General features: G+C 36.7%; 1 protein-coding gene across 1 annotated transcript; it reads left to right on the top strand.

Moving 5' to 3' along the window:
* Window positions 1–9836: 9836 nt before the first annotated feature.
* On the top strand, window positions 9837–12150 carry foxc1a (forkhead box C1a). Its single transcript, XM_037786271.1, has one exon. The coding sequence runs from the start codon at window positions 10218–10220 to the stop codon at window positions 11646–11648; it is 1431 nt and encodes a 476-aa protein (XP_037642199.1). The 5' UTR covers window positions 9837–10217; the 3' UTR covers window positions 11649–12150.
* Window positions 12151–12684: the final 534 nt, after the last annotated feature.

Raw genomic sequence — 12684 nt, 5'->3', positions numbered from 1 at the left:
AATACACATTGTCTTTCTGCAATTCTTCTCTTATCCCTCTTTCTGTTTTTCTTTCTATCTGCTACAAGACGATTATTATTATTAGTAGCAGTAGTAGTAGTAGTAGTATCAAAATTACACAAAACCATGATTAATTATGACATATTTTAAACAGTTTGTGGGCCATTTTGACTGACCATTCCTTCAAAAACGTTGGATTTGAGTCGCTTATTTGATTTAAAACAACAACAAAAAATCCTTAAAAAATCTAAATATTACTACTAATTAATACTCAAAATATGAATTAGTCCCCTTCAGAGTCATCAAGGGCTTCCAATTGTTTTACCACTGCTTTCTTTACTTGACATAATGTCTTGTTTTTATGGAGGAAAGCTTGTACTGCCCTAATATATAAATATTCAGTTGAACATACCATCAAAGATGTGGTGTAGTTTTACTAACACTAATCGCACATTTTGTGTTACGAAAAGACGAGTTTGAAAATGATTTCAAAGAAAGAAATCCTTCTTTGATTCTATAATTGAAGCGTAATTTGTGTCTAAGAAGCCTGCTTATGTTGTTGTTGTTGTGTAATGATTATTATTATTAGATCAATTACTAAATAGAAAGAAAGAAAGAAGGCGAAAGGCACATCATTTTATACACGTTTGACCTGCAAACTCATTCTTCTTGTTTCGTCCTGTTGGTTTTCACGGGACTCTATCGCCACCTCCTGGTGGTTGAAAGTTGAAGGGTTCAAATTACATTTCATTCATGTTATGGAAAATTGCATGTGCATGTCTTCATGCTGCTAAAGAGATTATAATCGTATGCAGAACAGTCAGTTGATCATTTAGTCATTAGAATATAGATAAAGCTGATATATTCACATCAACAAATACATCCATTGGAGTGAAATGTAACTCTGATATCCTTTACAAAAAAATAAGTTTATACAAGTGTGCTATTAGTATACTTCTTTTACATTTACAATAAGATACTATGCTTTCAGTTTACTTTTTTATGTACTTATCAGAGATATACTTAAAAAAAGTATACTTATGTATACTTGGCTTATACTGACAAGTATATAGAAATGTCTAAGTGTACTTGCCAAGTATACAGAAAAGTCCAAGTATACTTGGCTTATACTGACAAGTATACAAAAATGTCTATGTGTACTTGGCAAGTATACAGAAAAGTCCAAGTATACTTTGCTTATACTGAAAAGTTTACAGAAAAGTATATTTGGCTAAGTATTATAAATTCACTTAAAGAAAACTTGTAAACAAGTATACTAAAAACTATTAAACTAGTAGTCAACTGAGAGTATACTTTAAAGTGTACTTTCATGAACTAAAAAGTGGGCTACAAGTATATAACTGGTAAACTAACAGTATACCTATAAGTTCACTTGTAGTATGGTTAATATTACAGTTGCAGTACAAAATACAACTCGGATGTAAACTAACTGTGTACTCAAAGTTTACTACTCTTACATTTAAAGTATACTTAGAAGTATGCTTTCATTATTAAAAAAGTGGGCCAATTTAGACCCAAGAAGTATTGAAGTAGTACACTTACAAGTATACTAGTGCATTGATATTAGTATACTTATTACATAAAGTATACTTGGGATTATACTCGAACTATACTTAAGTTTATTTCATAAAAAAAAACTTGAAATATACTTCTTTTTGTAAGGGATGGGCCTCCTACAGTGATGTTGACAGAGTTACCTGAGATACAGTGTTACATCATATTTGACTTGATTAATCAGGTTCTGACTGAATTGTCAAGTCTTTCCAGGCTAACCTGATAAAAAAAATGTAGACATTTCATGTCAAATCATTTTGAAACACAAACACGCTCATAAAAGCTGGAAAATGGATATAAAGAGTCACAGATGATTGCTTAAAAAAGGTTTCAAGATACTTGTTTTAATTGTGTGAATCTGTACCCATTTGGGCTTTTTAAAGGGTCGGATATAATCTATACAACCACCCCCAGCAGTCTGTGCTGTACTTTAAGCCCCAAATATGATCATTGTATAAGCATAATAATGAGATCCAGGTCTGAGAGGTCAAGAAGAATTAGAGCTGCATATTCATATTACATTGGCATATATACAGTATGCATACAAATAATGTCAGTGTTGGACAATGGAGACCACTGAACAATGCTACACAGATTAAAATTTGAGAGCAGATGGACACAAAATACTGCAAGCTTTTTAATGTCTCTGCTGTCCATGGTGCTGAAGAGGATTATGAATACACACAGTATTAGCGTATCTGTGATCCATGGACTGAATATACCCCAAATTAGTAAATCAAAGTTAATAAAATTGCAGAAGCAGTGGTTTGCACACTTGAAATTGTTACATTGACTATACAACTTTCAGAGCTTTTAGCTTGCTGCATTTTGGTGGTAAGTTTAAAACATGGCAGATGTTACATGAATTAAACCTGCAGTAGAAAGAATATTTTTTGGCATCATTGGGGAAAGATTCCATAATAACGTTTCAGCATATTGTAATTCAAGTGTTCTGAGAGATAACTAGGCTTCTGCACCTCCTCATGGCTCTGTTTTCAGGCTTTAAAAAATCTAGTCAGTGACGGGAGACTTTGACCAATCACAGGTCATTTCACGGAGAGGGTGCTCCTATTGAGCGTTCCTATTGGGTGTGCTCCGGCTGGTGGGCGGTGCTTAGTATTTCCTTAACTGTTCTCAACAAGACTGCCGGGTCACAAACTTTCTCATTTTACAGCTAAACAGTACACTACAAGATATTTCCAAAAACATTTGAGGCGAGAAAAAGGCATTACAGTAACAGAATATTGATTCATATTTCATCAGCGCTGCCTAGTTTGACCGTTTGATCGGAGTTTGCAAGTGAGTGACTCGTGGCTCTCATAGACAGCAGCTGGACGGCAGGCTCCAGCTCGGCTCTGATTGATTGTTTTCCTCCGGTCTGTGAAATCTTGCAGATGCCATTAGGAGCACTGGAAGACACTGGATAATGGGGGACACTGAGGCACATGATTTTTTTCAGATTACCTGTCTCTTGAACTACTCTCAGGATATAGTAACCGTTTTATAAAATTAACTTTTTTTTTAATCATCTTTGCTCCATTTCTACCCACTGCAACATTAAACACAGAATAAGATGTCATCTATCATCAAACTAACATTTCTGTGTTAGACCTCTGTCAGCAACTGGAAATGATCAAGAAACAACTATCATGAGCACACACATGTAGAGTACATACTTTAGGTAATATGGAGAGAGAAGAGGGATTTTTTGTGTGGCTGTCTGGTACTGGAGGTGAGTAGAAGAGAAATTGGATTGAGAAATGGCACAGGATGCAGAAGTGGGTGCAAAGAAGGAAGTGGTTTTATTAACCAAAAATCACAATAAACATAGGAGAAGAACAAAAAGTCCCAGGTAACAACAAAGAGCAAATAAGCTGAAAAATAACTGCACTAACACAGCCTCACTGCAAGCTGTCCCTAACAGCAATTCTCCGACAGTTGATGCCTGCATGGCTTTATATAGCCCCGTCTGGCCCCTCCCTAATTGGACTGAACCAATGCATGGGGGTGAGAAACACCAAAAAGGGGAATTTCACACTGAAACACAGGGAAACAGTGACATAGCAAACATTTAAACAGGCAACTATTTCAATGTGAGCAATTATTAATAAACTTGTCCCTCCTAGGATGAATTATTATACTCCCTCACCTTTAATGAATCAACAGTGTCTGGTCACACAGAAGGAGGAGGAGATGACATGGGCCCTCGCCTTCTTCTTCAGCCCATATTACCAATGACCACAATGACAAAAGAGAAAATCACAATTATTGAACCTTACCAAGGTGAAATACACACTGCACAGTTCAGCACTTAAACAAAAAAAATACCATTTCATTTTATACATATTGGTGATAATATTAGAAATAAACCAGCTAATTGGTGGCTTCACTCTGTGTCTAACTAGGCACCGGTGGCCTGACTCAGCCTGTTGATTACTGCAGGACATGTAGGGAATCTGGGCATGGGTAAAGGTGTATAGGATCCTTTTCACAGGGAGACATGTCATTCAGTTGTCTTAGTTGGTACAATGTATGAGAGTGGCTACCTGGCTAAAGTCCATCCATGACCCACTGAACAACGTATTGTCAAACAATGGCTCGTATGATATGAAAAATGATTCCTCTTTTTTTCCTTCGTTTTCCTACGAATGTCCAGCAACACGTGTCAATTTCTGCTCATTACATGCATACAGTCTTTTCAAAATAAACTTCCGTCTTCACAGGAAACAACTTCCTTAGGTTAAGGCAACAAAACTACTTAGTTAGGTTTAGGAAAAGATTGTCTTAGTTAGGTTTAGGCAAAGAAACTACTTGGTTAGGTTTAGGAAAAGATCGTGTTAGTTAGGTTTAGGCAAATAAACTACTTGGTTAGGTTTAGGAAAAGATCGTCTTAGTTAAGTTTAGGCAACGAAACTACTTGGTTAGGTTTAGGAAAAGATTGTGTTAGTTAGGTTACGGCAAAAAAAAACTACATAGTTAGGTTTAGGAAAATGGTTGGGCTTAAAATAACACCAGAAGTGACGTAACTTAAGTAACAAATAAATCAACGTTGACATCTGGTTTCAATCAGGACATGAACGCCGGCCTCTTGGGCAAAAGTCCAATATTTTTTGACCAAACCATCCACCCCGACCTCTTCACTACGTGGCGTTCACCGTTATTTATAGTTCACGATTACGTTAATTACACACAAATTGATTTTGTGGGATATATACAAATTACAGTGCATTACTTTTCATAGGTATAGCTACGAACGGTGTATGAGACCAGCCTGCACTGAAACATGTCATGACATGTCATGTTTCTAACAATTGTAACACCTCTTCAGTGAGTTTGTTATTCATTTGGCAGGATAGTTGCTGGTCCTTAAAAAGTCCAAAATGTCTTATTCTATATTTTAATATTCAACCATTAGTTTGGAGTATGTCTTACATCTAATCTGTGATATTTTGAAATTAGTCAGATTTTTGTTTAAAAAGGAAATTAGAGACTGCACAATTTTTCAGAAGCCCAAATCAGTTATGGATTTTATAGTTTTCATTTTTGCTGTTTCTGTCTGAGATGTTTTGTGTTTAAAATGTATTTCTTTAGCTTATATTGCCTGACCCAAACCCCTTTGTATTAATGGCTTGTTATTCTTTGTACTTCCTCCGTCCTGCTGGGATTTGATCCCTCATTTTCATATTCTTGATAGATATTCTTCTCTCAGATTGTGTTCAATGCTGAATGAATATGCACAACTACGTTGAAAAAAAAAAGATCAGACTGAATCTGTAGAGAATGTGTCTGGAGGAAGAATAAAAAAAACACTTTTCTAAAGTCAAGCACTGGCAACATGTCAAAATATTTTAAACTCTGAAATTGCATCATGCAGACGGAAGTGATTTAATGCAGAGTCATTATATAGAAAGACACACTTAGTTTGTCTTTATGCATATTATTATCTGAACTCCACATGTCATTATTCTCTGTGTGAGGACTAGTTTTAGTGGCTTGGTTCTCAATAGATGTCTCCTCCTAAGATTTAATGAAAATGATGTCCATGCCGGAAAAAAACAGTATGGTAATAGAAAACAAAGCATCAGGATGAATGTTTAAACTAAGCCAAATGAGATTAATATATATAATTATATGCAAAAAATGTAAAGTAAAGCAAATAGATAAAGGTACAAATTTAAGAGTGTTGATGTTGCCAACCAACAACACCATTTTCCATCAATGTTTTGTACAGCTTCTGGCTCCTGCACATCATTGCTGTCTTGATTCTCTACAGGACCAAGAGGAAGAAGCAGAGAATGATGGTGAAAGAAGCTTGCACAGATAGCCTGTTGGCTCAGTTAACCAATTTAATGTAAGATGTCACTGAAAAGAATGATACTGGAACCATGAGCTGTCGACCTCGCCACAGATTATGCCACAGCTGGTGTTTAGCTGTTTTCACTATTGCATAGATGTGCAATATTTGAACTTTCCAATTCTGAAATATGGTTCTATATGTAACTAAAATCTACCTTTAACATGTAGTGCACACTATGACCTGTGTAGGAAATTATTGTAATGCGGAACGAATATTTGCCCATAGGAAAAGCAGGAATTATAAAAGGTTATATTTGCTGGCTACACTGTATGCATCATGTGTTTATACTGTCACATATAGGAGGATTGAAGCTGAGAGAAACTGGAGGTGTTTTGTCTTTTGAATAGACACTAAAATACTGTTTATTATACTGTGTATCCCAATTAGAGCGCCATTAACAAAACACATTTTCAGTTATATTACAGCACAGTGAGACTATTATTTATCCATCCATCTATCTATCTATCTATCTATCTGACCTTATAGTGTTGTAAGTATTCTGAGTAGTGCATTAGAGGTCATGGTTTTCCCTTAACTGATGCCAGGCTGGATACAGCAGTGGACGTCCTGATTTCAGACTGTCGTACTGAAACTGACCGTGAGGTGGCAGTAGTGTCTTGATAATGTTGTGCAACCAACCACTGCCTGCTAGACTCTAGCTAGAGGCTCCCTATGGTGCAATAGATCAACCACACAACACCACACACCTACTCTCTCTCACACACACACACACACACACACACACACACATATCAAGTAATAGATATTGACAAGTTAAATTAATCTTAGTATTCAATATTTACAAAATGTATGATCTAGGTTAACATCAATAAAAAAGGATGTTTTTTTCTCTTTATTATTGTTATTATTTACTTATTTACTTATTTATTTATTTATCTCACTTATTATTGAAAGTGTTGGTATTATTATTTTTATTGATATTATTATCATGACCATCATCATCATCATCTTTATTAGTATTCATAGTATTAATATATATGTGTATGTGTATATACTGTATTATATATATATTTTACTCATTTATTTTCTTTTTGTTTTGTTTTCGCTCCCCCTATGCTCTACACATAAACGGAAGGATGTCTGTATGTGTTAAAGAGTAGATATATGTCATATATGACCATTTAGCCTCATTCAATGCCAAACACACACCCATCATCCACATCATACACACGCACACACTCACGCACACATTTTCTTCAACCTGCTTTTATCCCCTTGTATTGTTTTTGTTTTGTTTAGTTTAGTTTTGTTTTGTTTTTGTACTTTGTTATTTGTCTTTCTCTGTATAATATATTTTGGTCTTTTTTATATATGTCCCTGCACATGTCTTCACTTGTTTTGTAATCACTTTATAACACAATAAAAAAAAAAAAAAAATAGGATGGGTCTGTTTTGGGGACCTATTTGTCCAATAAATTACCTTAAACTGAGTTGTAGCATCTTGTCAGTTGTCATTTTTTTTTATTTGTCTCTAGAGATGTAGGTTTGAAAAAAATATATATTTTATATAACAGTTAATGGCCATTAAAGAAGGGACTTCAGGACGGTTTAGAACAAATAACTCCAATTAAGTTACACAAACTAATGTAGGCTCATTGAAGGAAGAAACGAATAATCTCTAACGTGCCCTTCGTGAACACTAGAGGGAGCCACAATCATAGTAATGATGGACCTTTAATTATCTCTGTCTGTCTCTCTCTCTCTCTCTTGGAGACATCTTTGTATTTATCTATAGGCTATAATAATATATTTAAAATCACTTTTTCTTATTATTTTTTATTTTGTTTGAGGAAAATAAAAATGTTGCAATGAAGGAAGATTAAGTGGCATAAATGCACCAAAACAAAAAAAATAAATAAAATAAAACAAAAATACATTAAATCCAATTAAATTGTAGACCAAATAATATAACAAGTGTCTCCGTTACTATAAAACCATATGTATTTTAATAATAATTGTCCTCATTATATTGTAATTAGGCTATTAAAAAAAAAAAAAAATCAGCCAACAGCCATCAAATGTTTTGTCTGTTGTTTTGTTTATTTTGGTGACATCCATTCATGGTTCTCACTGCGCTTCAGTCGTGGATACCTTAGATAATAAAGAGTTAAGGAGGACTGGGTGGGCAGGCCGTGGTATTAAGTAAAAAGCTCGTAGTGAACTGTGTAAACAGCCCGAGGCGGTGGAAAAAGTTCATGCCCGGGTCCATGTAAGGAGAAACCGGCGGAGCACCAGGCCACTGCACGGACATTTAATTAAGACGACCTGCAGAGGATTACACCGATATTAGGACTGTAACTTTGCCTCACAATGACCATTAACAATTTCATGCACAGTCGCCTTTTGACAGCAGAGGCCTTCAGGGTCGGCTTATTCTATCTTTAGTCAAAAATCTTTTATTTCAAAACCTCAGCTTTAACATTAATTACAAAAAAACATCTGCTATAAAACACTCCCTGAGGACTTTAAAAAAAAAAAAAAAAAAGAAGAAATTAAAGATAAATGAAGGAGTTACACATATGTGAAGATTGAATTTTGTTTTTGTTTATTCGGCTATACCAAGAATGAATAATAATAATAATAATAATAATAATAACAATAATAATAATAAATTTATTTATATAGCACTTCTCAAAACAGATGTTACAAAGTGCTTCACAAGACAATAAAAGTAGATAAATAAAGTTAAATATATGGTAACTGTTAAAACAGAACATCAGACAATAAAAGCAGATAAATAAAGTAAAACAAATATGGTAACTGCTAAAACAGAACATCACAGAACATATAAATAATAATAGAAGTGGTAAAATGGGCCTCACACAACACCCCAACACAACAGATATTCAAACATTTCGATGAAAAGCCCCCTCATGTGAGGTGTCATGCTCGTCCCATTTGGTTCTTTAAAAACCGTTTTCTTGAATAAACTCTCACACCTCGCAGCACAAACTGTCTTTTAATTCCCGTGGTAATGAGATCTCACTTTAACCGCCCACTGCCAACGATGCGAGGCTCTGCCTGCTTTGATCTGCTGCTGGTGTTGAGTCTTTTTCACTAATAAAAATGCACCTTTAAGAAGACGTTAAAGCTGGACGTAAACGACGCCATTTGGTTTATTGGTGTTACTATAATAAAAAAGGGAAATAATTCACTTTATATTGGGAGCAGTCAAATAAATCATTTGCTTGCTTTTTGTAAATTTTTTAGGATAAATACCAGATTTAATTTATTTTTATTTTATTTTTTTTATACTTTATTTTTTCCCTTTTTTAAAGGCTGTTTTCATATATATATGCAATCCACTGTTTGTAATTACAACAGTCTATAAACCAACTTTTAAGTAGATGAGCTTTACAGACAAACCCATCAAATACACTAGAGAATAAAACCTCAACATTCAATACCAAAACAAAACCAGGAAAAGAAATAACAATAATAATGATGATGACCAAAAGAAAGAGTAGAGTTAAAAAACAACAACAACAACAAAGCAAACAAAAAAACAAAAAACAAAACACACATAACAACAAAAAACAGATTTAATTTAAAGCTTTAATATTCAGATTAATGTATAGATATTAAACTTATTTTTAATTTGAAATACAACTGTTTCTGTTTTATTTTTTTACAGCTCCAGGTCTGATAGAGGATGTCTTGTTTGTAACAAACTATGCACGTCTTATTGTGTACATGTGGGTTACTCTGTCACGTCTGAAGTCTTTGGCTGGAGTTGGGGCTGCATGGGAGTTACCGACACCTCCTCTCAGTTTTTTTTAAAAAAGCCCTGAGTGTGGCCACGAGCTTTTTCTTTTTGCTCTCTCTCTCTCTCTCTCTCTGTGCACGGCCTCACTCACTTCCCATTGGACAACACCGTGCACTCTTCTGGGAGGAGCTCCTCTGGCAAAGCAAAAAGGAGGAAAGAATTTAACTGCGCAAAAAAAGTCCTGATGTCCAAAGTTCAGATACTTTTTCAACGTGCGTTTCATAGAGAGACACACAGAGGAGATGGGGACGGCTTAAAAAACACTCACAGCTGAGATCCAGCACTGTTGTGAAGACTTTTCCTCTCTTATTTTATTATTTTGAGCATTGAGGAAGCTGTGATTTGAGCGCCTCGGCATATTCAGAGAGGAGGGAGAAGAAGAAGTGGAGCTCTCCGTGTGCGTAATTTGGAGCTTTTATTGTGCGTAATTTGGAGCTTTCATTGTGCGTAATTTGGAGCTCTCCGTTTGCGTAATTTGGAGCTTTTATTGTGAAGACAATGCAGGCTCGCTACTCCGTCTCCAGTCCCAACTCTCTGGGCGTCGTGCCGTACATCAGCAGCGACCCGAGCTACTACCGGGCCGCCGCCGGTGGAGGATACACCGGCATGCCAGCACCCATGAACATGTACTCTCACGCGGCTCACGACCAATACCCCGCGAGCATGGCCCGTGCGTATGGACCGTACACTCCTCAACCTCAACCCAAGGATATGGTGAAACCTCCCTACAGCTACATCGCTCTCATCACCATGGCTATCCAAAACTCTCCCGACAAGAAGGTGACCCTGAACGGGATTTACCAGTTCATCATGGAGAGGTTTCCGTTTTACCGAGACAACAAGCAGGGCTGGCAGAACAGCATCAGACACAATCTGTCTCTCAATGAGTGTTTTGTGAAAGTGCCCAGAGATGATAAAAAGCCAGGTAAAGGCAGCTATTGGACTCTGGATCCGGACTCTTATAACATGTTTGAGAATGGCAGCTTCTTGAGGAGGAGGCGACGCTTCAAGAAGAAGGACGTGGTGAAAGATAAAGATGAGAGGCTGCAGAAGGATGTGACACCGAGGCAGCAGGAGCAGCAGCCGGTGCAAGGCAACTCCAAGCCGGTGAGGATCCAGGATATTAAGACCGAGAATGGGACTGTGACGCCACCACAAGCAGACTCTCCATCTTTGATGCCCAAAATCGAGAGCCCGGACAGCAGCAGCAGCATGTCCAGTGGTGGGAGTCCTCACAGCAGCATCCCGTCCAACAGGTCCATCGGTATGGACAGCTCCGAGCAGCAGCAGCAGCAGCACCACCAGGCCTTCAGCGTGGACAACATCATGACCTCCCTCAGGGGGTCTCCACAAGGCTCCACAGAGCTCACCTCCACCTCCAGCAGGACAGGTATAATAACACCATCTTTGTCCTTAAACTATTCCCCCAATCAGACTGTATATAGCTCACCAGTGTGCAACCAGAACTCCACTACCTCCAACTCCAACGCCACCTATCATTGTAACATGCAAGCCATGAGCTTGTACGCAGGAGACAGGTCGAGCAGCCACTTGTTGGCACCACAACCACCGAGCACCACCGTGGATGAAACGTTGCCAGATTACTCAGTCACTACCACCTCGTCCTCCATGAGTAATCTAAACTCCTCTGGACAGGAGGGCCATCATGCTCATCCTCACCACCAAGGGAGGCTGACCTCGTGGTACCTGAACCAAGCTGGAGACCATCTGGGCCATCTGGGTGCAGCTTATCCGGCACAGCAGCAGCAGAACTTCCATTCAGTCCGAGAGATGTTTGAATCCCAGAGAATTGGCTTGAATAATTCTTCACCGGTGAATGGGAATAACAGCTGTCAGATGTCATTCCCACCGAGCCAACCCATCTATCGCACTTCGGGAGCTTTCGTATATGACTGCAGCAAGTTCTGACACCAAAAAAACAAATAAATAGGCTCAGTATTTTTTTTCCTCATGGTGTTTGAACTCTCCCAGTAAAAATTCAACCTGCCCACATCATATGGACTAATATGAGACAGAAAACAAAAAAACACAAGAAAAGACTTTTCTTTCTCAGTGTTACTGCAAAAATAACACGTAAGTCTCTCTTTTTGCTTTTGTGGCTTTTTTTATGTGATATATGTTAAGAAATGTGTCAGTTTTCATGGACGTGTTAAATTGCATATAGTAATTTATTTCTAAAAAATAAAAAAAATGTAGCCGGATATTATGGACCAAACACCCAAAAAAAAGTGTTTCTAAATTGAATTGCCTTAATTGTCCAAAACAATTTGTTCCATTATAAAGAAAGTAAAAAAAAAAAAAAAAAAAGGAACGTGTATATCGAAGTACTATTTCAAAGATTCTTCATTTGTTGAAAAAGTTTTTCTGAAGGATTTTGTTTGTTTCTTTAATAAATTGTCATTTTATGTGAGTTAAAGTTATACGCCTCGTTTCTTGCAGACTTGAATACAGGTTAGTGATATTTTTTTACACTCAGTCTGGCCACGTTATTAATCTGATTTGACCACTCAGAGATTTAGCTCCAATTTATTAAATATTGTGTGTGTTTTTGGACTGTAATCTGCTACACAGATTCAGATCTTAAATACTTTTACTCACCAAAAAAAAGCTACTATATATTTTCTTGCAATATTGCCCTAGAAGCATACATTTTGTTCCTAAAATAAATAAAATAAATAAAAACGTGAAAATATATTAATGCAAAAAGCAAATTTGTATCCGCACGTCCAAAGAGAAAACGCCTGTTTATTTAGGTTTTTTAACATTCATATCATTCATTTACTGGTCATATCTTTATTGTCATATTATAAATGCTTAAGGCTTTATAGGAGATGATTGAGCTGATGTTGACCTGAGGCCTACAACCAGCCTACACACATCACAACTTTGTTTTGGATTGCGTTGTGTGTTTACTGGCGCATACCAGTGCTTACTTAATATCATA

This window comes from Sebastes umbrosus, chromosome 12 (genome assembly GCF_015220745.1).
Source record: "Sebastes umbrosus isolate fSebUmb1 chromosome 12, fSebUmb1.pri, whole genome shotgun sequence".
Lineage (NCBI taxonomy): Eukaryota > Metazoa > Chordata > Actinopteri > Perciformes > Sebastidae > Sebastes > Sebastes umbrosus.
The sequence above is the reverse complement of the archived record's forward strand: the minus strand, read 5'-3'. Positions and strand labels throughout refer to the sequence as shown.